The 24,972-nt window shown below is 44.6% G+C and overlaps 1 protein-coding gene across 12 annotated transcripts in view; it reads left to right on the plus strand.

Moving 5' to 3' along the window:
* The window catches only part of huwe1 (HECT, UBA and WWE domain containing E3 ubiquitin protein ligase 1), a 35,221-nt gene that overhangs the window by 3,683 nt on the left and 6,566 nt on the right, over positions 1-24,972 (plus strand). For 4 of the 12 annotated variants that reach the window (XM_069660611.1, XM_069660618.1, XM_069660608.1 and 1 more), the window contains exons 3-66: positions 1,424-1,473; positions 1,593-1,662; positions 2,077-2,175; positions 2,539-2,745; positions 2,876-3,028; positions 3,124-3,186; positions 3,538-3,615; positions 3,746-3,793; positions 3,882-4,050; positions 4,137-4,237; positions 4,345-4,495; positions 4,603-4,730; positions 4,822-4,962; positions 5,086-5,191; positions 5,346-5,453; positions 5,527-5,628; positions 5,800-5,880; positions 6,086-6,192; positions 6,700-6,877; positions 6,967-7,058; positions 7,142-7,362; positions 7,501-7,558; positions 7,688-7,864; positions 8,006-8,251; positions 8,392-8,525; positions 8,611-8,723; positions 8,813-8,995; positions 9,107-9,323; positions 9,421-9,543; positions 9,694-9,931; positions 10,379-10,726; positions 11,540-11,662; positions 11,769-11,864; positions 11,983-12,252; positions 12,481-12,633; positions 12,753-12,880; positions 12,980-13,061; positions 14,048-14,224; positions 14,333-14,875; positions 14,988-15,183; positions 15,319-15,486; positions 15,582-15,730; positions 15,819-15,885; positions 16,139-16,362; positions 16,448-16,659; positions 16,774-16,956; positions 17,259-17,431; positions 17,518-17,657; positions 17,829-17,904; positions 18,327-18,425; positions 18,522-18,649; positions 18,732-18,891; positions 19,152-19,380; positions 19,496-19,674; positions 19,768-19,857; positions 20,374-20,534; positions 20,638-20,680; positions 21,303-21,674; positions 21,890-22,100; positions 22,302-22,426; positions 22,528-22,748; positions 22,884-23,275; positions 23,428-24,091; positions 24,217-24,940. In XM_069660611.1, the coding sequence (XP_069516712.1) occupies positions 1,618-1,662; positions 2,077-2,175; positions 2,539-2,745; positions 2,876-3,028; positions 3,124-3,186; positions 3,538-3,615; positions 3,746-3,793; positions 3,882-4,050; positions 4,137-4,237; positions 4,345-4,495; positions 4,603-4,730; positions 4,822-4,962; positions 5,086-5,191; positions 5,346-5,453; positions 5,527-5,628; positions 5,800-5,880; positions 6,086-6,192; positions 6,700-6,877; positions 6,967-7,058; positions 7,142-7,362; positions 7,501-7,558; positions 7,688-7,864; positions 8,006-8,251; positions 8,392-8,525; positions 8,611-8,723; positions 8,813-8,995; positions 9,107-9,323; positions 9,421-9,543; positions 9,694-9,931; positions 10,379-10,726; positions 11,540-11,662; positions 11,769-11,864; positions 11,983-12,252; positions 12,481-12,633; positions 12,753-12,880; positions 12,980-13,061; positions 14,048-14,224; positions 14,333-14,875; positions 14,988-15,183; positions 15,319-15,486; positions 15,582-15,730; positions 15,819-15,885; positions 16,139-16,362; positions 16,448-16,659; positions 16,774-16,956; positions 17,259-17,431; positions 17,518-17,657; positions 17,829-17,904; positions 18,327-18,425; positions 18,522-18,649; positions 18,732-18,891; positions 19,152-19,380; positions 19,496-19,674; positions 19,768-19,857; positions 20,374-20,534; positions 20,638-20,680; positions 21,303-21,674; positions 21,890-22,100; positions 22,302-22,426; positions 22,528-22,748; positions 22,884-23,275; positions 23,428-24,091; positions 24,217-24,940 (11,173 nt within the window). In that variant the 5' untranslated portion in view covers positions 1,424-1,473; positions 1,593-1,617. Of the gene's footprint in view, positions 1-522; positions 587-1,423; positions 1,474-1,592; positions 1,663-2,076; positions 2,176-2,538; positions 2,746-2,875; positions 3,029-3,123; positions 3,187-3,537; positions 3,616-3,745; positions 3,794-3,881; positions 4,051-4,136; positions 4,238-4,344; positions 4,496-4,602; positions 4,731-4,821; positions 4,963-5,085; positions 5,192-5,345; positions 5,454-5,526; positions 5,629-5,799; positions 5,881-6,085; positions 6,193-6,699; positions 6,878-6,966; positions 7,059-7,141; positions 7,363-7,500; positions 7,559-7,687; positions 7,865-8,005; positions 8,252-8,391; positions 8,526-8,610; positions 8,724-8,812; positions 8,996-9,106; positions 9,324-9,420; positions 9,544-9,693; positions 9,932-10,378; positions 10,727-11,539; positions 11,663-11,768; positions 11,865-11,982; positions 12,253-12,480; positions 12,634-12,752; positions 12,881-12,979; positions 13,062-14,047; positions 14,225-14,332; positions 14,876-14,987; positions 15,184-15,318; positions 15,487-15,581; positions 15,731-15,818; positions 15,886-16,138; positions 16,363-16,447; positions 16,660-16,773; positions 16,957-17,258; positions 17,432-17,517; positions 17,658-17,828; positions 17,905-18,326; positions 18,426-18,521; positions 18,650-18,731; positions 18,892-19,151; positions 19,381-19,495; positions 19,675-19,767; positions 19,858-20,373; positions 20,535-20,637; positions 20,681-21,302; positions 21,675-21,889; positions 22,101-22,301; positions 22,427-22,527; positions 22,749-22,883; positions 23,276-23,427; positions 24,092-24,216; positions 24,941-24,972 lie in introns of those variants that run through there. The other 8 variants (XM_069660619.1, XM_069660620.1, XM_069660612.1 and 5 more) reach the window with 6 other exon arrangements.

Below are 24,972 nucleotides of genomic sequence, written 5' to 3' on the forward strand. Positions count from 1 at the left end.
ATTCCCTGCCGTAACGTTATTCACTTTTTGCACACTACCCAGAGTCATGATGACTGTGCCAACAGCTAGTGCCTATGTGCTATGGAAACAGGCGCGGATACTCTGAAAATTATTGCAACGAACGGATGAACATACTTCTTTACCGAGCCGTTAGCCTTTTGTCAATTTGCCCGAACGAAAATTGAAAACAAAACTCGCAGTGTCACGTTAGACCCGTCCGACAATGATTCAGCGAGTTATTATGCGTTTCTGCTCGCGACTCAACTAACGGCAGTTAGCCTGCTAGCTAGCGCGTGCTACGACTGTTTAGCTGAGGAACCAGGGTAAGAGCCTGAGCAAAGTAGCGTTACCTGGCTTCAGCTATTTGACACACACTCGCCTTACTGTTGCTGGTCGTCGACTGGTGTTTACGGTTTCGTTTTTACCGAAAGCTTGGATGATGCTAGAGTGGGGAGTGCGGGCTTCTTTTGCGGCCTGCGCAGCCCCGACCTAAATTAGGCAAGAGTCAGGTCAGGACAGCATGGTGAATATATGAAATCTGGATTGACAGCTGTGGTGCAAATGGCTAAATCGGCTTGATTTTTGGGTAGCTATATTATATGTGATTGTCGTTAAGTACACACTTTACTTGTTTCTGGCTTGGCTGACTTTTATGAGGTCTGGTGATATTCAAATGCTTTGAAGTCTTTCAAGAGAAGACCATCTGCTTACGTTACCGGTAGCTCACTGTTAGCTGGTCAGGGGCTAACATCAACTCCGAAGCAAACGGTAGCGACAGATTTCTTGTATACGTTGAGATTTCCAACTTGTTTTGTTTAGTCTTTAGTCTGTCAAATTCCAAATCATTCTTGTTTGTGTCTAGTAAATGTTGTTCAATATGTGTACCGTGAATTGTTAATAATAGGTAAATAACGTTATGATGTTAGCAAGAGTGACGTTAGCTTGTTAGCTAGGTAACTATAACTTTACCTGTCAGCGTCAAGTCACTTGAGTTGATGGTGGGCTCGCGTACATTAAAGTAGCAAAGTGTTTTATAGATATAGCCCTTGAATCACACGTATGTGAAATGTTGGACAAATTATTTAGGCCATCAAATAGGGCCCAGCCTGATTTAATTAACTTTGTGTCGTATGTTGCTAGCTAGCCGGTAGCTAGTCACTAGCTAATGCTCTGCCTTGGTCTGCTTTGTGATGATCACCCCTCGCCTAGATAACTTACTCAAATAAAGTATCATTAAACCTTTCAACTAACAATTGTGATCAGTCATTTGGTGGCTGCTACATATTTCTATAGAATAAAGCCCTAGAAATAGCGTTGATCATTGATGAACCTCATGATATAGAGTGCATCTTAATAAAATACAGTTTGTACTTTTCCATGTAAGGCAATATTGCTTATTTATTTTTTTACCATAATTTTGCAGGTAACATGACTGGAAAATGCTGTTAAGTTGGTATTGCCAAGTTATTTTCTGTAAGTACATTACAAGCTATGTATTTATTAATCAAAAATCTAAGTAGTTATGTTCTGATTATAGCGCATTAGAATGCATCATGACTTTTTATCTGATGGACATTGACATTTCTCAACAGGAGCAACAAATAGAGATTATCGACAATGAAGGTCGACAGAAGCAAGTTAAAGAAAACACCTACAGAAGCTGTGAGTATGCAGAATACTTGCTGTGTGATCATTCTTAGACCCCTGTTTTTTGTTGGGAATTCCAGGCTAATCTTTACCATGGTAGGAGTTCATAATGGAGGCACAACCCAAGTGATGTTTTTTTATATAAAAGGAGAGCCTCGTAATTTAGTATTTGTCATAATAATAGTAACGTAATAACAGTGACACATCTCAGTTTTCGGCAGTGATTGTCATAGTTTGACCCTGCTCCTTAGCAGGACAGATATATTGTGGGTCAGTGGATCTCCCCCTACTATGAGAAAACAAAGGCAATGCAAATCTTAACATCTCGGCATGTCACTACATAGCTAAAGTGTGTTATACTTTGTTAGTAAAAAGAAAGCATAGTGCTCTTGCTTCGCTAACTATTTTGTCCTTCTTTTGAACCAATAGCCTGCCGACTGCAGGATACTTATAGAGAAGCTCAAGGCATGCAGTGATGAGCAACTGCTGGTTGAACTCCAGCACATCAAGACCTGGAATATTGGCAAGGTAAAGAAAAGTACATTTTAAACAGTCGTCATTCTTTTGCTGCTGTGCTGCGACTGAATCCATGAATACATCTTAATAAGCAATGCTGTGTGAACGGGTGTATTGACATTTGAATGATAAAATGACAGATGATATAACATTTAGGTTGACTTATCATTTTGTGTTGTGAAGAATCAAGGCATTTCATATCAGGTTTACTGTAGGGAAATCTGTCATATACTAGGTTCTTACTTGCTATCATCCACCCTAAAACCCTTTTCATATTCTGAAAGCAGTTTCATGTGTATTTGAGGCAAATAGAAAGATTTGGAAATGTCGCCTTTTACTTGATTAATGAATGAAAAATATTTTTGTCTTAAACAGTGTGAGCTTTACCACTGGGTGGATCTGCTGGACCGCTTTGATGGCATTCTGTGTGATGCGGGCCAGACAGTGGAGAACATGTCATGGCTGCTGGTGTGTGACCGCCCTGACAACGGACAGCTCAAAGCACTGCTTCTGGCGGTGCTCAACTTCACAGCCCTGCTCATTGAGTATAGCTTCTCTAGGCACCTGTACAGCTCCATAGAGGTAGGCTTGTCCCTAGGGCATTTTGATCACTACTCTGCTTTACTGGACAGCACATGTGTCAAAGAGGAAAATGTAAAGCATCCCACTAACTTTAACCCTCTTTTATCTATCACTCCCAACCCCTTTACAGCACTTAACCACCTTGCTAGCGTCATGTGACATGCAGGTGGTCCTGTCTGTGCTGAACCTGCTCTATGTGTTCAGTAAGCGTTCCAACTACATCACAAGACTGGGATCCGACAAAAGGACACCTCTACTGGCCCGTCTGCAACACCTGGCTGAGGTCTAGTGAATGCCATTGTTTTCATTTTTCTATGATTCCAGCTGTCCCTCAAGTGAAAGAGCTTTATTGTTAAGTTGTTTTGTTCTCTTCTGCAGAGCTGGGGTGGAAAGGAGAATGGCTTTGGTCTGGCCGAGTGCTGCAGGGATCTGCCTATGGGGGTAAGAATGTAACAGGGTGATGTTCAATCCCTGTTTCTCTCAGCTACCTATAGCTATGGTACTATTAGTACTATGGTAAATATATAGTGTATTGCTACTGTATTTATGTATATAGTAGAGGTAGTTTGTCTCTCAAGTTAATTCAAAGGTGCTAAGCCCACATGGGCACAAGCCACTTCAAATAGAATAGACATAATGCGAGCAAAGGAAAAACTTTGTAGTACATTCATGTGTGTGTGCTATATGTCTTATTTGACAGCCTTTTTGCTTATGTTAATACATAAAAAGAATATAAAATATAGTATTAAACTATCTTTTCTTACCATCTTGCCCCTGTTGCTGCATGAGCAGAAGTACCCTCCCAGTGCCACCACGCTGCACTTTGAGTTTTACGCTGAACCAGGCCCAGAGGTCAAAGTAGAGAGGAAGGTAAAGACAAAGACATTTATTTATACTTTCATTGTGTTATTATATCAAAATAGATTTCTGGTGTATTGTATTGATGTCTGAACATCTTTCTTCACCTTTCTGAACTCTTTTTTTTTTTTTTTCCAAACAGACAAGTAGTAACACACTACACTATATTCACATCGAGCAGCTTGACAAGGTACGGCTGTTTTTTTGTCATGTACAGTTGATAGTATTATAGTAATAGCTTGGGTTTTTCAGCATACACATTGTGTTTTGTCTCTCAGATTTCAGAGAGCCCATCTGAGATCATGGAATCGCTCACAGTGATGTATAACATCCCAAAAGACAAGCAGACCCTGCTATTCACACATATTCGACTGGCCCATGGTTTCTCAAATCACAAGAAGAGGTTGCAGGCAGTGCAAGCCCGACTGCATGCCATCTCTATACTGGGTTAGTAGAAGCGTTCAACCGCAGATGAAGTGAAAGTGAAAGTTTTCTACATGTTTTATTCGCTGACTTTTTGTTTTTCTTCGCAGTGTATTCAAACGCACTCCAAGAGTCAGCCAACAGTATTCTGTATAATGGCTTGATAGAAGAGCTGGTGGATGTATTACAGATTACAGACAAACAGCTTGTGGTAAGAAAGTAGTCAGTTATGTAGTTATGTCATTGCACTTAATGCCTATGCTGCATAAGCAGTGTTGCCTTATTTGTAAAATGATTGTATATGATTTTGTTCTTCAGGATATCAAGGCAGCATCCTTGCGCACTTTAACTTCGATTGTTCATCTGGAGAGGACGCCCAAGCTTTCAAACATCATCGACTGCACCGGCACGGCCTCCTACCATGGCTTCTTGCCTGTGTTGGTGCGCAACTGTATACAAGCAATGATTGGTGAGAATGTGGCCAAAACCTTGTGTCCAACTTCAAGTGTGATGCAGTAAAGGATGGGATTATAATCAATTATAATATAACCTTTTTGTTAACTTTTGATTTCCTAGACCCTCTGATGGAACCGTACCCACATCAATTTGCCACTGCACTCTTCTCATTCCTCTACCACTTGGCTAGCTATGATGCTGGAGGGGAAGCCCTTGTCTCATGTGGCATGATGGAAGCCCTCCTGAAGGTACAACCTGTTCCTGCCGAGACACTATTACCATTCATGATTTATTTTCAAAAAACTGAAGTCAGCGCTTTTATTTTCTTTCACTTTGCAGGTGATCAAGTTTCTGGGTGATGAGCAGGACCAGATCACCTTTGTGACTCGAGCAGTGCGGGTCGTGGACCTCATCACCAACCTTGACATGGCTGCCTTTCAGTCCCACAGCGGCCTTTCCATTTTCATCTGCAGGCTAGAGGTTGGTTATGCACTTTGCATTTCTCTATTCCTGACACAGTAGCCTTCAGAGAAACTTGTGCCAAACCTGCGGACTCACCCATTCTACCTCTTTTTGCTCCGTCGATTACTTTGTTATATGTAGCATGAGGTGGACCTGTCGAGGAAAGAGTGCCCTTTTGTCATCAAGCCAAAGATTCAGAGGCCTAGTGCAGCTGTGGAGTCTGAGGACATGGACACAGACATGGAGAGTAAGTCGCTATTTAATGAGACCAATGAAAACTTTTAACCATAACAAATGAAGTCAAGTTTAAAGTTTAACTTCCAGCATATTCATCCGTACTGCCAAGTTATAAAGAACACCCCGGCTGTCTTGTTTATTTCCTATTTTATGTATTCTCACAGTGTCAGAAGTTGCCATGGAAAGCAGCCCTGGACCGTCCACATCTTCTGGTTCCAGACCAGAGGCGGACCACAGAGCACAGAGCAGTGCTGCTAATACACCTCGTGCAGGTATGTACAGCACACACAAAAAACACCTGTCATCATTTTACTCTATCATCAATATGACTCTGTCTCTCTCCAGGTATGCAGTGTATCCCCCAGAGGGCGGCTCTGTTGAAGTCGATGCTAAATTTCTTGAAGAAAGCCATCCAGGACCCTGCCTTCTCTGATGGTATCCGCCATGGTGAGTCATCCTCTTACCTGTTCTATAGATACACTCCAGGTGAAGGGTTTTATACTAATATTATGTATTTATGCTAAACAGGGTTATTATTTGTTACCTCAAGATTTTCACATTTAATTATGCAAATGTAGGATGTTAATGTGTGTATGTGCTTCCTCCTTTCCTTTCAAGTAATGGATGGGTCCTTGCCTACCTCACTCAAGCACATCATCAGTAATGCAGAATACTATGGCCCTTCACTGTTCCTCTTAGGTGAGTTCAAAGTACCACTTCAGACAGTATGTTAAGATGTCTTATGAATAAGCTAAGTGCTCCTTATTTTATTTCAAAGTTTTGCCATAATAAACCCACAAAATGGATTAAATGTGCTGAAATTTCACCATTGATCTTTAAATGAGGTCTAAAACTTTTTTTTTTCTTTCCCCCCTACCCTTGGCTCTGTCTTCCGGGTTCACAGCGACGGAGGTTGTGACAGTGTTTGTGTTCCAGGAGCCATCCCTGCTCTCCTCCCTGCAGGATAATGGTCTCACTGATGTTATGCTGCATGCCCTGCTAATCAAAGACGTGAGTTATCCAGCACAGCCAATGTGACTCTGTTACTGCATTTGCAAACACAAGTTGATAGCTGAGACTCATTGCCATTTACACCTGTGTCTTTTCATCTCAGTATAGCAAGTTATTCAGATTCAGATTACAGCCTACGTCACATCAGCTAAAAGATCAAAGGGCATGTGTTATGACGTCTGTCTGTCACTAGTAAAGTGCCAGTTTTGTTGTGCTCTGGCTAGGGTTTTAAAAAACAAATATTTTACCCTACTTGAGTTCTGGTTTCACTTGTCATTAGTGCTCTTTTCCGTTTTTTTAGCATTGTAGCGCTTTCAACAAGACGCTCACTACACCCTGCATTGATGAGGTAGTTTTCTGTAATGATTGTTAGGATCTGTCTGATTTCATGATATAGGCTATTCAGTATTATTTCACTATCACTTTCTTAATGATGACTTCAAATAAAAACATGCACCATCACGACTGTACTTGTATTGCATGTTCTTAATTGTTCCTCACCTCCAGGTTCCTGCGACCCGTGAGGTGTTGGGTTCCCTCCCCAACGTGTTCAGTGCCCTGTGCTTGAATGCAAGAGGCCTGCACTCCTTTGTTCAGTGCCAGCCGTTTGAGCGCCTCTTCAAAGTGCTTTTGTCTCCTGACTACCTGCCTGCCATGCGACGGCGACGCAGCTCTGACCCACTGGGTGAGTTGGACAATATGTGCAGTGTTATTCAGTTCTTTGCTTGTGGAGCCTTTTTTTGAGAAGATGACATGTTCTGTGTTTGGCCTCAGGTGACACTGCATCCAACTTGGGCAGTGCTGTGGATGAGTTAATGAGGCACCAACCCACTTTGAAGACCGATGCTACTACTGCCATTATCAAGGTATTTGACCTAGATTTTCACATGCTTTTTCAAATATCATCACATTATTTGGCAGGATAATTTAAGCTCAATTGTTGTTACAGTTACTGGAGGAGATCTGCAACCTGGGTCGAGCCCCTGAGTACATCTGCCAGAAACCATCTATCCAGAAAGCAGACGGCACTGTAGCGGTGCCACCAGCACGCTCCAGCCACGCTGCTGAAGAAGCTTCCAGTGAGGATGAAGAGGAAGAAGAGGCTCTCCACACGTTCAGCCAGCAGCAGGGGGAACCAGAGAGCAACAGACAGTCAGTTCCACTTGAACTGTATGACGCTGAGTTCATAACACAATAGAATAGAAACAACAACTCATTACAGACTTTGTTTTTTCTTTCAACTTTTCAACATCATTTCAAACATTTTAGTTTGTAGTTGTCATTTTAATGTTGTTTGAATTCTTGCAGGGTTGTGGGCACTGAGGAGCGGATACCCATTCCTCTAATGGATTATATTCTGAATGTGGTGAGTGTCTCTTTTACTGTCTCAGTATTGATTTGAATATTGTATATTGTGAAGTACTCCAAGCTATAAAACTGTGATGACCTAATTTCTCAGTTCAATTATTGATTTGCCATGCATATGTTTTTCCAGATGAAGTTTGTGGAATCTATACTCAGCAACAACACAACAGACGACCACTGTCAGGAGTTTGTGAACCAGAAGGGTCTGCTCCCTCTGGTTTCTATATTGGGCCTGCCCAACTTGCCCATAGACTTCCCTACATCTGCTGCATGTCAAGCTGTGGCTGGTGTGTGCAAGTCCATATTGGTGAGCACAAAATATTTTGTCCTGTATTGTATTGATTATTTCAGCAATGTCACATATTAACATACATTATCCCTAGTTCAAAGACATTTTAGTTTGCTGTATTTAGAATTAATCTCCTCCCCCTAAATCCTTTCCTTTCAGACGCTCTCGCATGAGCCTAAGGTACTCCAGGAGGGCCTGTGCCAACTGGACAGTATCCTGACGTCTCTCGAGCCACTTCATCGACCAATTGAGGTGCCTGGTGGGTCTGTGCTTCTCAGAGAACTGGCCAATGCAGGCCACGTCACAGACGCCACGTTGTCAGCCCGAGCCACACCACTGCTACATGCTCTTACCGCAGCGCATGCCTACATCCTCATGTTTGTCCACACTTGCAGAGTAGGACAGGTAAATATGAATTTATTTTTTGATTTTATTTTCTGATTATGTCAACAATCCCTCCTGAGGTTGAGGGATTTGTCAAAATTGTAATTATGTTTTTAGAATGGTTCAGCAACTCTTGACGTGATTTTTCCTTTTCCAAACAGAGTGAGATCAGAGCTATATCAGTCAACCAGTGGGGCTCCCAGCTGGGCTTGAGTGTTCTCAACAAGCTCAGTCAGCTCTACTGCTCTCTGGTGTGGGAGAGCACCGTGCTGCTGTCCCTTTGCACGCCTAACAGGTTAATCTCTTGTCTTTTACCCTCATAATTGAAACTCTATGTACTCTTAAACCCTCTTGACACCTCTCTCGCCTGTGCCCAACAGTCTGCCTCCAGGTTGTGAGTTTGGCCAGGCAGACATGCAGAAACTGGTACCCAAAGAGGAGAAACCATCAAGCAGCACTGCAGCAACAGCAGCGTCTGGCTCCAGGAAAACTGGTAATATAGCCATTTATATTTGCTAATTGAAAACAACTATGTGCCTGAAACACCCTCTCACAACTCCAATCTCGTCTACCTTTGTATAGCAGAGTCTGAGGCAGTGTCTGTGGATTCATCTGCTGGTGGATTGTTGGAAGGCATGGGTTTAGATGGGGACACCTTGGCTCCCATGGAGACAGACGAACCCGCTGCAACAGACCCCAAGGCCAAGTCCAAACTCACCCCGGCTATGGCCACCCGCATAAAACAGATTAAACCGCTACTCTCTGGTTAGTTCATGTCTACACAAGTAGATTTTTTGTCTGTTAATGTTTCAACGGAATATATCTTCAGTTGCAATGACTTAATTTTGTGTCCCTTACCTACTTGTGTCTTTGTAGCTTCATCTCGTCTGGGTAGGGCTCTGGCTGAGCTCTTTGGACTGCTGGTGAAGCTGTGTGTGGGCTCCCCAGTGCGCCAACGGCGCTCACACCATGCCACAAGCACAGGCACTACCCCCACGCCTGCTGCCCGGGCCACCGCTTCTGCCCTCACAAAGCTCCTCACAAAGGGTCTGAGCTGGCAACCCCCACCTTACACACCCACCCCTCGGTTTAGGTAAGAGCAGACTAGCCCTAACACCATTTGCCATGGTAGATATATGCATCGCGCAACAGTGGGGATATGAACCCGTTTGTCTTGTTTCGTCTGGCAGGCTGACTTTCTTCATCTGCTCTGTGGGATTCACATCTCCCATGCTGTTTGATGAGAGGAAGTACCCATACCACCTCATGCTGCAAAAGTTCTTCTGCTCTGGGGGTCATGATGCCTTATTTGAGTAAGTTCCACCTTATGCAGTTACACATGAAGATAAAGAACAGTATTTAATCTTTAAAGTTCTAAAGCTACGATAACGCTGTGAATAATCCTTAATATTGTAACTTATATGTCAAACAGGAGGTTTATTGGTTGTGTTGTTTTTGTGCAGGACATTTAACTGGGCCCTGTCAATGGGAGGAAAGGTGCCTGTGTCTGAGGGTCTGGAGCATACTGAGCTCCCGGATGGGACAGGGGAGTTCCTGGATGCCTGGTTAATGCTGGTGGAGAAAATGGTGAACCCAAGCACTGTGCTCGACTCACCCCACTCCCTGCCCGCTAAAATGCCCGGGGTCACCCCAACTATGCCCCAGTTCAGCGCCCTTCGGTTCCTGATAGTCACACAAAAGGTCAGTATTCACAAACTGAAGAATTATAGAAGTCTGTTGCTGCCTTCGGATAAAACTTGTGGGTTTGTGTTTTCAACATGGGAAGTCAATTGTACTTTGTAGGTGGCATTCAAGTGGTTAAAAAAAAAGAGCAACTGTGTTCTCGTGACTTTAATATTTCTCTGTTATTGCTTTCTGTATTATAATATCCTGTCTTGGAATAAGGAAGAATAGGCAACTTTAAAAATACCTGCTTTAAAAGTCCTGTTTCTAAATAGCAGCAGTAGTATGTCTATTGGACTGCTTGTGTACATGGTGCCCTGTTGAGATGCATCATTCTATATCTCAAGGATGCATTTAAGCCTTGACGTTTATAAGTATTTCCTAGGCGAGGCATTAGGTTTTAGGATTTGCCATGTTGATGGGTATTTTTATATTTTATTGTAACATTATCTCTCCTTTATCCAGGCTGCGTTCAGTTGCATACGTAGCCTTTGGAATAGGAAGCCGCTGAAGGTGTATGGAGGCAGGATGGCTGAATCCATGCTGGCCATCCTCTGTCACATCCTGAGAGGTGAACCTGTAATCCAGGAGCGCCTGGCCAAGGAGAGAGAGGGGACTGTGCGCCCGGATGAAGAGACGCCCGCCACTGGTACATTGGGACCAACCGTTGCCCCCGGAGCATCAACAACAGCTGGAGAGGCACCAGTAGCGACTGGAACAACACCTGCAGGGCCAGCAGCAGGATCAGCTGATGATTCAACCAATTCTACCCCGCGCCGTGAGCCCCAGGTTAACCAGGCTCAGCTTACACAGGTATGTGGGGAAGCTGTCTGACAATCTTTGTCGTGGAAGTTGTTTCATTTTTATCACTCTTTGTAAAAAGAGGTTTCACATGTTTGTATCTTACTTTTTTTCTTTAATTGTATGCTGTTTTTTTCTGCCTACCAGCTGGACTTTGTTTCCCTAATACCTTTCCAGTGTTTACAGTTTGCTGTGCAGGTTTACTGCAGGTAGATTTGACAGCACAGGTTAACTGTATAATTGTATATCTAGGTGGCGAACTAAGCAGGAAATAAAACAGAGGTTTTGTATTTACCACCCTTCCTACCTCATAGTCTGCATGCACTGAATCCTGGGCCACCGTTTGTTTCGTAACAGGGAAGGTGCAGAGGGAGAGAGAGGCACAGACATGTCCGTCAACAGCAGCAAGAGCAGGTATAAGAACCATTAGGGAGAGGGATAGAAATTAAGAGATGGAAAGACCAAAGAGAGTAAGGGATAGAGAGGTGGGAGAGAGAGGACTATCGACTAGATTGTTGGTATTGCTACCTTTTTTAGGTAGATTATCAGGGCTGTGTTGTGAAGGAAAATATTTGATTGGGTGATTGGAGGGTTGTGTGCATCATTATTTCAAAATGAAACAAAGAAAAGAAGTGGAAGAATGTCTCATTGTCTCCCTTATTGATCGCAAAAAGACAGATTCATAACAACTGAAAGACGTCATGAATCATTCCTCTTTTTGTCATTTGAGCCTTGTAATCCCCTTTTTATTTGCATTCTGTTCATGACACCATTTCTGTTTACTTTTGTAATAAAATGTCTTAATCTTTTTGTGTTGCGTTTTAGCTGATGGATATGGGTTTCTCAAGAGAGCATGCTATGGAGGCTCTGCTGAACACCAGCACCATGGAGCAGGCCACAGAGTACCTACTCACACACCCTCCTCCACTTCTTGGTGGAGCAGTGAGAGTAAGTCTAGAGTCCTAGATCAAAACACATTTCTTTTCTTTGTAATAATCTTAAGTCAAATTCAGGCACCTTATATTGTTAACTTTGTTGCCCTTGTTCTATTAAGGACTTGACTATGTCTGAAGAGGATCAGATGATGAGGGCCATCGCCATGTCACTTGGGCAAGAGGTCAGCATGGAGCAGCGCTCTGACTCACCTGAGGTGTGTCATTCGCACTTCTCACTTTTCACTCTTAATTATATTTTGCTAAATAAAACCTCATGAAGTAATCTACTATTTAGCTGAGCAGCATTTAACAATATTTGGGTGTCTGCTTCAGGAAGCAGCACGTCGGCGTGAGGAAGAAGACAGGAGAGCCAGGGAGCGGGCAGAGGAGGAGGAAGCCCGCTGCTTGGAGCGTTTCATGGAGGCCGAACCGTTGGACCCCAAGGAGCTGCATACCTTCACTGACTCCATGCTGCCTGGTTGCTTCCATCTTTTGGATGAGCTGCCTGACACAGTCTACAGACTCTGTGACCTGCTAATGACCGCCATTAAGAGAAGTGGCCCAGAGTACAGAGATCTTCTCCTCGGACAGGTTGTCCACCAGGTCAGTGGTGACAGCTGTGTTAGGTACTTGCTAAAAGTACCCAACATAACATACCTCACATATCTTTGATGCAAATGGAGCTATGTAAGCGTTTATGTATGTATGTGTTTTATCATGTTTTACATTTGACCATGAAAGCACCTTTTAATTTTGAGAGCGTTTTATAACAATAGAAAATAGAAGCAGGTTGTTCTTGTAACAGCCTGATGGTGTCCATGTTGTGTGTAGGTGTGGGACGCAGCAGATGTGCTGATTAGGGCGGCTGAGCCCCTGACCACCAGTGACACGAAGACGGTGTCTGAGTGGACCAGACAGATGGCCACCCTGCCCCAGGCCTCCAAACTGGCAACACGAATTCTCCTGCTCACGCTGCTCTTTGAGGTACGAACACATTAATTAAACGTTTTAGCCTTAATATGTTGACTTGTTTATTATTTCTTGAAAAAATAGTTTTTGCCATTGTTAATTTTGCACCTCCTCATTTGTTTTCTGCCTTGAAGGAGCTGAAGCTGTTTGGTGCCAGAGTGGTTCAAAACAGTGGGATTCTTGAATTGCTCATCAAGCTGCTTGAGGTTGTGCAGCCCTGTCTGCAGGCTGCTAAAGAACAGAAAGACATCCAGACACCAAAGTCAGTTTTGCTCAGACTTCAGTTGTTATTGTCACACTTTCTTTTCATCATGAAAGCCCTCATATGTTAAAAAAACTTGTATTATTACTTTTTCTGCAGATGGATCACACCAGTGCTGTTGATCATTGACTTCTATGAGAAGATGGCAGTCTCTTCAAAGCGCAGGGAACAAATGAACAAGGTAAAAGTCAACTTTATAAAACAAAGCCACACATACAGATTATAATAGTACAGTGATACTTTTAAATATTTACACCAATTAAAATGCACAGGTATAGACAACAATTTACTCTGGGTCGTGAAGTACAAATATAAGTGTTGAAAGACAGAGAAAAAACAGACATACCGTAAAATCCCGGAAAAAAATTGGAATATAACACACAGTTTTCTATAGCTATGTATTAATAAAAACGTGTATACAACTTACTTCAACACTATTTAAATATATTCATTTAAAACACTTTCATAACACCCACAACCTACCATCTGTTTTTTGCCATGTCGAGCTCCTGGTGTTGTAGCTCGTGGTAGTTGCCAGCCTAAGGTAACGTTGATTGTTGTGAGGTCGGCGGCTGCAATGGCGATCATGACAGTGCATGTCCGTGACGAAGCGTTAGCAACATTCAAGTTAGTTTGAAACAGCACTGAGGCATATTGTAAATAGGAGACGTAGCGGCTTGGACCCAGAAACGGTTTAATGCGGAGATGTGGAGTCACCACTCATACCTCTCTCTGCATTTTATACTAGTATATTGGTCGCAACAGTATATAGGACGCAGCCCACTTTATAGATGAAAAAAAAAAGTATTAAGTGCGTCCTATACACTGAATTTTATTGTACATTCTTCATACATCATTAACTTTGTCTCCTTGACCTTCAGTCTACGTGCTAACTCTTTGCTTTTTTATTCGTTTGTTTTCTGAAATGAGCTGTGTATCTAGATAGGACAATGCAAGTTTGAGTACTCTGTGTACAGGAGGTGGGGGAAGCAAGTGGTAGTAAATGCAATCCCATATAACAAGGTTACATGAATGTAACCCTGTCAGTTAATAATGCATTTTTACTGTTTATTTAAGGGTTGTTGATTAACCGGTGTACATAACATTGTAAGATGATGTTTTTGGCATCCCTTGTGTGCATTTAATGAGATCTCTTTATGCCTTTAGTACCTGCAGCCCAATGGGAATAACTGGCGATGGTTTGATGACCGCTCAGGCCGCTGGTGCAGTTACAGTGCATCAAACAACAGCACCATTGACTCAGCATGGAGGGCTGGGGAGAGCAGTGTCCGCTTCACAGCTGGACGACGGAGATACACTGTGCAGTTTAACACCATGGTGCAGGTAAACAAAAACACTGTCCACTACCTGAGAATGCCTGAAAACTGCAATCTGTTGACAATTTTATGGTACAGTTGTGTTAGTGGAGTTTAAAACCATTCTGTCATGCAGGTAAATGAAGAAACTGGTAACAGGAGGCCCGTGATGCTGACTGTCCAGAGAGTACCTCGCTTGCCCAAGCCTGCCAAGGCTGGTAGCATCAATGACTCTGAGAGAGAAGAGGGAGACCGGAGCAAAGTGGAGGAAACTCATACTGACTTGGACTCAGTGGCCGCAGTGGAGATGAGCGCTCCTAAGGATGAACCCAGCCAGCTGAAGGAGACCACAACTGGCCCCGCATCGACCCTCGATTCTGAGTGCGCAGATATCGTTGTTGAGGGCCTGACTGAGGACATGACCACCGTTCTTATTCGTGCCTGTGTCAGTATGATTAGTGTCCCTGTGGACCCAGACACCCTCCATGCCACATTGCGTCTCTGTTTGCGTCTTACACGCAATCACCACTATGCTATGATGTTTGCCGAGCTGAAGAGCACGCGGATGATTTTGGGGCTAACACAGAGCTCCGGCTTCAATGGCTTCACCCCGCTTGTCACTCTGCTGTTCAGACACATCATAGAAGATCCGGCCACGCTGCGGCACACCATGGAGAAGGTCAGTGACTGTACTCATAATGTAGTATTGTTTTGTTTGCTAAACATAGCACTTCATGAATAATCCTTCTGATAATTCCATAAACATATTCTCCAATAATCTGTTTCCATAGGTGGTGCGGTCAGCGGTGACAAGTGGAGCAGGAAGTACCACCTCAGGAGTGGTGTCAGGCAGCCTCGGTTCCAGAGAAATCAATTATATCCTTCGTGTCCTGGGCCCTGCAGCTTGCCGTAACCCTGAATGCTTTGCTGAAACTGCAAGCAGTTGTGTCCGCATCGCTCTGCCTGCACCACGTGGAGCTGGCACAGGTGAGTGTGCAAGCGTCTCACGCTTGATTAGATAGCTACTTAAGCTGAAAAGTGGTTTGATGGATATATTGGCTATTTAGCTGTTTCTACATTTTGTGCCCCTAATAAGGTCATACATAATCTTTTTTTCTACAGCCTCTGATGATGAGTTCGAGAACCTTCGAATTAAAGGACCCAATGCTGTGCAGCTGGTGAAGACCACTCCTCTGAAACTGTCCCCCCTACCACCTATCCCGGACACTATCAAGGAGGTCATCTATGACATGCTCAATGCTTTGGCCGCCTATCATGCACCTGAAGAACGTAAGACATGATTACTATCTATTTGTAGGCTGTATATGGATGTAGTCATTTGAACGTTTCAGCTAAGTGTGTCTTACTGTGTGTGTGTGTCACAGCTGAGCGACCAGAAGAACGTGCAGCAGCTGTGCCTGGTGGTCAAGACCTGTGCCAGATACTGCAGGACGTTGGCGATGATGTCTACCAGCAGTACAGACTCACTCGACAAGGCAGCGACTTTGACTCCCAGTCTGCATTCCATATCAACGTGAGTGATGATCTAAAGGTGTCTGATATCTAAACTTTAAATGTGTCCTCTCTGCAGTTAGAAATAAAGCTGTTTCTTTTCCCCTCAGACTCAAGTGTTTTCAGCTGATGGAGGTGTGGCTGAGTCTTCCCAGTCGGGCACACCACAAGGAGAAGGTGGGACTTTCACGCTGATTGCTGTTTGTGTTGCTATTGCAAAGTGATGTACAGCATGTATAAGTGTGTGTAACATTGTAGCAGATAAAGCCAGTCAGCTTTTTAATCCCATTTAGCTGTTTTAGCCCACCAAATTAGATTTTTGTTTTATTTATGGTGCAAAATAAAGGACCCAAATACAAAATAATTAACCATGTTAGTGCTTGCACTGTATCTGAACTATGTTTTATTATTTATTTCCTGACTTCCTTAGCCTCCACACCAGAAGAAATGCGGGAGGAAAAGAAAGAACAGGAGGGAGAGAAGAGTACCAGCTCAGAGGAGGGTAAAGCATCTAAGGTTAAGGCAAGTAAGCCTCTAATGCCCACCTCCACCATCCTGAGACTGCTGGCTGAACTTGTGCGCTCCTACGTGGGAATCGCCACACTAATAGCCTCCTACTGCTACACTGCCGGGCAGTCAGAACTAATTAAGGAGGTTGGTAGCTAAACAGAAATGTGTCAGCATTTCACACCTCTGTATAATTATTTTCTCTAAACTGGTTTTGATCTTCCTCTAACAGGATTGCAGCGTCCTTGCCTTTGTGCTCGACCACCTTCTGCCCCACACCCAGAATTCCGAGGACAAGGACACCCCAGCCTTGGCACGTCTCTTCCTGGCCAGCCTGGCAGCTGCCGGCACCGGCACTGATGCTCAGGTGGCTCTGGTCAATGAGGTGAAGGCTGCGCTTAGTAGAGCACTAGCAATGGCTGAAGGTGCTGAAAAACATGCCAGGTAAATGAATCAACCTGATATTGATACTGCACTATTGATTGAGTAATAATGTATGTGGATCTGTTCAAAGCCAGACATTGTTCTCACGCTTTATCGCGTTCATGTTTTAACCAGGCTCCAGGCAGTGATGTGCATCATCAGCACCATCATGGAGTCGTGTCCCTCCACGTCCAGTTTCTACAGCACGGCAGCAGCCAAGACGCAACACAATGGCATGAACAATATCATCAGGCTGTTTCTTAAGAAAGGACTGGTCAATGACTTGGCTCGTGTGCCCCACAGCTTGGATTTGTCCAGGTAAAATGTTAACCTGATATTGATTTTAATTTAGCAAGTTATATGAAAGCAGTAAAAATGCTTGATCTCCTTGGACTCGTCAGTTAAAGAGACCTGTTGAATTTCCTTGTAAGTAAAGTTAAGTCTTACTGCCACCTGTTGATCAGTGGAATAGAGTTGCTCAATTGATTCGTGTGCCTGTGCATCCTTAAATATTATTAAAATGGTGAGACATAGTTGAACATATATATTTTAATTTAAAATAGTTATTTTAAAATTAGTTTAAAATAACTCTTTATTCTTCCTTTAAAACACTGGTTTAGTCCCAACATGGCCAACACAGTAAATGCCGCCCTGAAGCCTTTGGAGACTCTGTCCCGCATTGTTAACCAGCCCAGCAGTCTGTTTGGAGGCAAAGGAGGCTCCAGCAAGAACAAGGCTGAGCACGACACTGTGGGCGCTGCCAGAGACAGCAACAGCAACACTCAGGACCAAGGTATCACCATGAGTCAGATGAGATACTTGAACACTCTACAGTGATGTCAAATATGTGTGTTGCTGATGTGTGGCATCTCTTTCCAGGAGAGTCTGGAGAGGCAGAGCCAGTGGAGGGCAACCACAGGGTGCAGGGAACCGACAGCGACCTGATGGATGGAGAGACTGAGGGAGACACAGTGGTCATCGCTGGTCAGCCTGAGGTTCTCAGCACACAGGCTATGCAGGTGATTGACAGTGTATTTCATACAATACTCAAATGTAGCCTTACAAAAATAATGAATGATCAATATATAAAAATAGATGTTACTAAATGTAGATAATTGAGCTGTCGTATCATTTTAGCCACATTATCTGTCTCTGACTTTGCATTTGTGTTTAATTTCCTGTGTTTGTAGGTGGAGAATGAGCTGGTGGATCTGATTGATGAGCTACTGGAAAGAGATGCTGGCACAGTCAACAGCACAATAATAGGTAAGCTACTGGTGTAATCTGGATGGGGACAGTGAGTGTGGATGCTGCAGGCAAGTTAAAGTTTAAAGTACTTTTGGCACAACTACCCTAAAATTCAGTGTATAAGATGCACTTTTAACAAAAAAATGTTCATCTAAAAAGTGGGCTGCATCCTATTTACCGGTGCGAACAATATACCAGTATAAAATACAGAGATGTATGTTATTGTGTTACAGTATTTTACCCAGATCCCCTCAGGGATACCCCAAAAAACAGTCTTATATTCTGAATTTTACGGTAAACCTCAGTGAGATAGCTGAATATGAAAATACATTTTCCAAAACAATATATGAATTTGCCATACAAGTAGTTACCCACATGTTTGAATAAGAGCAACCTAGAAAGCTAGAACTGGTTTATCACTTGTCTGTTATTTCAATCAGTGGGACGCAGCGGTGAAGATGAGTCACAAGAGGATGTTTTGATGGATGAGGCTCCCTCCAATATTAGCCAGGCATCAACTCTCCAGGCCAACCGGGAAGGTAAGACATCGACATGTGACAGCTTTTTGTATTTATCCCAGTAAATACCATAACAGATCTTCTTGTAAGCAACTCTGTGTTCCTATCTTCCTTCAGACTCCATGAACATCCTGGAACCAGAGGATGAGGAGCACACGCAGGAGGAAGATTCTAGTGGAAGCAATGATGACGAAGACAGCCAGGATGAAGAAGAGGAGGAGGAAGAAGAGGAGGAGGAGGATCAGGTAAGGGTAAATACACTGAGGTTCAGTAAACGAGACTTGATTGGCTCATCCTGAAGTCTAATGGTTGATACTTTTCCCCAAGGATGACGAAGAAGGAGATGAAGATGATGATGATGAAGGTTCAGAGATGGAGTTGGATGAGGACTTCCCCGACATCAATGCCGCACCACACATCCGCTTCGAAAGGTTTGACAGGGATGATGACCTCATCATAGAGTTTGACAACATGTTCTCCAACAATGGTAAGCAGGATTATATATTTCTTATATATACAAAGATTAATCTTAAATTAAATCCTGGCAAAAACACAAGTTCAGCCTTATTTTCCAAAGACTAGTTCCAGCTATAAGACGAGTTAATGTTAGTTCTTTGAGTTTTAAACACAAAAAAGCAGATGATGCAGAAAATGGATATGCTTGACCTTTTTATATACTTTCCATGGGGTTGTGCGCGAGCTGTCCCCCTAATATCTGCCTACTGTTTTCTGTTGTTTTTCCATCAGCTGACATCCCTCCCTCCCCAGGCAACATCCCCAGCTCCCACCCACTGATGGTGCGCCATGCTGACCACGGATCCCTCACCCTAGGTGTGGCGGGCACCAGCAGCCGCCTGGCACAGGGCATGGGTCGCAGCCAGCGAACACTGCGCCAGCTCACTGCTAACAGTGGACACACAATCCATGTCCATTACCCTGGCAACCGGCAGCCCAACCCGCCACTCATCCTGCAAAGGTGAAAGCATGTTGTTGTTTTTTCCTGGTGTCTGCAGCATCAGCTACACTGCTATTGTTCTTTTGAGTGATAATGCTAACTAAAGAGTCTGTTTCTGATATGCTCCTTTTTTTAGATTGTTGGGCCCCAGTGCTGCAGCAGACATTTTACAGCTGTCCAGCTCTCTGCCGCTGCAGTCTCGCGGTCGTGCCCGCCTTTTGGTTGGAAATGAGGATGTGCACATCATTGCTCGCTCTGATGACGAGTTGTTGGATGACTTTTTCCACGAGCAGAGCAGTACCGGGGGACAAGCAGGTGAGAATTAGCATCGGTTGTCTTTGGTGTAACAGCATTTTGGTTCAGTATTATCTTGAATTCTTAACATGTTTGTTCTTTTGGTCTCTCTAGGAACCCTCTCTAGTATTCCCACTGCCTTAACTCGATGGACAGATGAGTGTAAAGTGCTGGATGCTGAGAGTATGCATGACTGTGTAGCAGGTAAGTTGGTCTTTAACTTGAGACTTTTTTCATTGGAGATAAATTGCAAATAAATAAACAAGTAGGGCTCTGAGAAATTTGAGTATGATTGCCAAGTAGTCTCTGTTTATTCCAGCTCTGGACACTTTACTACTCCGGTAGCTTAACGACATTTTGATTGGCCGTGATTGCATCTTGTTTTGAGTCTCATTTGTTAATAATGTAATCCTGTTATGCCCTGGTGCTGTTTGACCAGCAGCATGGCTATGCAATGACGTGGAGGATATAGTTTGTATTTTAAAAGAAAACCTGCTAAACACCATGTTAATCCAAGTACTTCACTAAACAGCATTTGCAGTTTGATTTGTTGCATATTTGGTCTTTGTTGCTCTGTAACCATCCAAGGTGGAAGAGGAACAGGACAAACAATCTGTGTTCCAGGATAATTTCACTAAGCAAAGGGGGCATTAATTGGAATGGGCGACGTGTGTACAGCCTCAACCAAGGATTAATGCTGACGTCTGTGTCTGCTTTCAGTGGTTAAGGTGCCTATCCTGCAGCATCTGGAGAGTCTGAGGGATGAGGAACTAGAAGAGCGTAGGGAGAAGAGAAGGAGGCAGCTGGCTGAGGAGGAGGAGTCTAAGCAGAATGAGAGGCGGGCCTCAGGTGCAGAACAGGCCAGGGAACAGAGCCTGCAGGTTTGTTTAAAATGTTTGATGGTTGTGAAGAAGTAAGACTTTTTAAATATAGAAATGCTCTTTAATTCACTGTTTACTAATCACAACTGTATTTTGTCTGTAGGGTTCTGGATTGGGGACAGTTAATGGTGCAGAGAACACTGCAGGTACTGACATTTGTAGAGATTTAGTTTTTGCTTCTGCCTTAATGTCACTTTTCGTTTTTTGGGGACACTCGGTGAAGGGCGTCCAGAGGAATTCAGCCAGCAGAGCGTGCTGTGGGATGAGGTAGTAGTTTGTATAGTTTTAGGATCACACCAGATCTGGGAGATAACTATACAGTCTACTGTCTTTCTTATGGCAACGCTATACCAGCTCCACATCATCGTCTGCTACAGAGGAGAGCCGCTCTTCACTTGCACATGGCTCAATAATTCTAAAACAGAAAACATTGCTGTTTGAAGCATTCATATATACATTTTGCTCTATACAATGTTTTTTCATGTGTGTGTCATGTATTCAGTGCATTATTTCCACAGCTGGCTGTGCTGTGGTGAGGTAGTAAGTTGTGTTGTTGTTGGGGATCAGGATTGTTCACCCCGTTGAGGAGATAACTATACAACTTACTGCCTTCCTCAGCAGAGGCCCATGGCATCAATGTAGAAGATCAAGAACTAATGATCATAATGCTAATTTTGGTCTGTTTACGTGTGTGCTCTCTCCTTTAAACATTACATCCTGAATGGGGTGTCACTGTCTTAACAAAAGTCTTCTCTCTGGATGTTGCAGAGGGTGAGCAGGCTCAGGGTGGTACAGTTTCATGTCTGGACCCACCCAGGGTCTCAGAGGGCTTCCTCACTGCTCCCCCATCTGGAGAGGTCACTCCTACCACACCTGCTCCTCATGAACAGGCCCTGGTCTCCCTGGAGACTGCGATCAGTCAGCAGGTCCACCAGCCAATTGCTGACCTGCTACTGGCTGAGTCTCACGCCAGCTCACTGGCTGCTCTGGCGGGGGCAGGCCTTCCACCCTTGTCGACAGGCGACAGGCCAAACAGTGAAGCGGAGGCGTCTCAGATGGAAATGTCCCCGGCACCCACAACCGGTGAGAGAGTCGGGGGAGGTGGTGGAGGAGGAGGAGCGTTGGATGAAGGCAGGGAAGGTAGACTAAACTTTGAAAACTCTCTTTATACAGATTGGCCAACAGTAAGGACACACATCTGTAAAAGATGTTGACCGAGCTTGTAGCTAGAATCCGCCAAAAAAACAATATCACTACTGTCAATTACAGATCATTTTTGAAGGAAAATTTGCTACAATGCATTGATTAACATAATTTCCTCCTCCTTTGACCTCATTGTTTTTGTCCTTTCTCAGCCTCTCTTAGTCCAGACATTGTGGAGACCTCAGAGCCTGCAGTAGTGGGTGTGTCACAACTGGAAGGGTCACCCATGGATACCAGCAGCCCTGCCTCTGCCACTCAGGAAGAATCTGCTCCCAACCCTGCCCAGACTGCCCAGCTCTCTCAGGAGCTTTCTGGAAGCGGAGAGAGTGGCCTGACTGACAGACAGACAGACGCAGACACTGGGTCAGTAGCATCCCTGTCCAAATTATATTTTAACAAGTAATGTCATGTTCCCTGTTTTAAAGAGGTGCACGTTTTGTAAAATACCTATTTTTCAGAGTTGAAAGCCAAGGTTTCTCTCCGTTTTCAACATTTGTGCACTGACTTTGTATTAAGGGAATTTTTGGTGAAATTATGTTTGTTTGTTTTTATGTTTGTTTACAGCTCCACATCTGTCTCATCCCCCGGGGAAACAATGCCCAGAAGTGATAGCGCTGATAGCCAGTCCCAGGCCATCCAGGAAGAGCCACTCCCATCCACCAGTAATGATGATGAGGACCCACTTGCAGGTAAAGTGAATCACTGCAGTGCTCCATCTGTGGATTTTATTTTTTTTACATATTTCATCAAATATTATTTCATAATGCATTTGATGTTTTTGTCTTGGCAGGCATCAGTCTGCCAGAGGGTGTGGATCCCTCTTTCCTGGCAGCTCTTCCTGAGGACATCCGTCGAGAGGTGTTGCAAAATCAGCTGGGCATCAGACCACCCTCCCGCCCTCCTGTTGCCACCACTCTGCCTACCTCTACTGCACCTGTTCTGGGAGGACCAGGGGTCACAGAGGTCAGCCCAGAGTTCCTTGCAGCGTTGCCACCTGCCATCCAGGAGGAGGTGAGACTATTCCCTAAAATAATAAAAGATTATGCAAGAAAACAATTCTTACCTTTCAATACCTGTCAAGCATCAGAAAAGGTGTCAAAGATTAGAATTTTTATTTTTAACAAAGCATGCCATTGGTTGTTTTAGGTTCTTGCCCAGCAGCGTGCCGAGCAGCAGCGTAGAGAGTTAGCCCAACAGCCGACACAGGGAGACACCCCTCTGGATCCGGTCACCTTCATCCAGACGCTGCCCTCAGAGCTCCGACGTAGTGTCCTGGAGGACATGGAGGACAGCGTGTTGGCTGTCATGCCACCGGACATTGCTGCTGAAGCAGCCGCGCTGCGTAGAGAGCAAGAGGCACGGCAGAGGCAACTGATGCATGAGAGGTTGTTTGGTCACAGCTCATCTTCAGCCCTATCTGCCATCCTGCGGTCACCAGCTTTCACCAGTCGGTTAGGGAGCAATCGTGGCGTCCAGTACACCCGCCTGGCTGTGCAGAGAGGAGGCACTTTTCAGATGGGGGGAGGAACAAACCACAGGTGAGAGCAGACTGTGCATTTGTGAGTTTTGAAAATTAAATTTTTTGCAATTTAGTGAATGACAGAAAAGTTCAATATCATAGGTCTGACGGATCGATCAAATCATGCTTTTGACTATAGACTGAATTTCTGTTACTTGTTTTTTTCCTTAGACCATCCAGTTCCAGCGTGGACTCCTTGCTGCGTCTGCGCGGTCGATTGCTGCTGGACCACGAGGCTTTGTCCTGCCTTTTGGTTTTGTTGTTTGTCGATGAACCGAAGCTTAACACCAGCCGTCTGCACCGTGTGCTCAGGAACCTCTGTTACCACTCGCAGACACGTGGGTGGGTCATTCGCAGCCTGTTATCCATTCTCCAACGCAGCAGCGAGAGTGAGGTGTGTGTGGAAACCTCACGCCTGGAAGACTCTCGAGGCAAAAGGAGCATCCAGGGAGGCTGCGGAGGAAAAGGCTCAGCTACCTCCTCCCTTTCCTCTTCATCCTCCTCTTCTTCTTCATCCTCATCATCCTCCTTAGAGCTACTGAACAGGGTGGAGTCTCGCAGCTCCAACCAGCTTTCCTGGCTCTCTGTTTCTATGGACGCAGCCTTGGGCTGCCGGACAAACATTTTCCAGATTCAGCGAGTATCGGGTAGGAAGCATGCTGACCGGCACTCGGCTGGGGGTTCTACAGGAGCTGGAACACTGGGAGGAGGAGTTTCAGGTGCTGCTGCAGGTGTTACATGTGCTGGAGGTGGAGGTTCAACTGTCCACATCCACCCACAAGCTGCTCCGGTGGTTTGTCGACACGTGTTGGACACACTCATCCAGCTAGCTAAGGTGAGAGTCCACTTACCTTTATCTGTATCTGCTGCATCATGATTTGTATATTCTGTGCTGTTAAAAAACGCTTTATTAGAACTAAAAACTAATTATAATATATTTAATTTGGTCTGTCCCTGCAGGTGTTCCCCAGCCACTTCACCCAGCAGCGCTGTAAAGATCTATCAGCATCAACTTCTGACCTGGACTCTCGTCTTTGTTCAGTCACCTCTGGGGGAGGGGGCGGGGGTGGAGGTGGGGGCTCCAGGTCTGGGTTGCAGTCTAGCAACCCCAGCTCCAATGCCTCCAACACCCAGAACTCCTTGGGGGCTTCTGCCGCTGCGCTGCAGTCTCTGGGAATCTCCACTGATTTTTGGGACCTACTGGTCAAGCTGGACAACATGAATGTCAGCCGCAAGGGCAAAGCCTCTATGAAGACTGTTCCTCTCGGGGGAAGTGCAGAGGCTGAGGGGGCTCAGTTCAGCCTGGAGACCTCCCCACTTGGCCAGCTGATGAACATGCTGTCCCACCCAGTAATCAGACGGAGCTCTTTGCTCACTGAAAAGCTGCTGCGTCTACTCTCCCTCATATCTATTGCCCTGCCTGACAACAAGGCTACCGAGGTGCCTGCCGGACATCCCACCCCACAAGCTGCCAACCCCAGTGTGGCAACAAGCTCAGGGGCAACAGCTCAGATCACAACACAGGGCATAGTTTCTGCAGGCTCCATCCAGCCCGTTGTGGCAGGCCCAGGGGCTTCTGTTGTTACTACATCCCAGGGTACATCCTCAGGGACAAGTCTAGCAGCCTCTCAAACATCCTCTACAACAATCTGTATACCCACGTCCACTGGAACAACCTCTACAGGTAGGGTTTGTTGATTCCAAAACAACATGTCT

Source organism: Semicossyphus pulcher, unplaced genomic scaffold (assembly GCF_022749685.1).
Source record: "Semicossyphus pulcher isolate SPU_LCO1_2020_fin unplaced genomic scaffold, fSemPul1.0.p SCAF_13, whole genome shotgun sequence".
Taxonomy (NCBI): domain Eukaryota; kingdom Metazoa; phylum Chordata; class Actinopteri; order Labriformes; family Labridae; genus Semicossyphus; species Semicossyphus pulcher.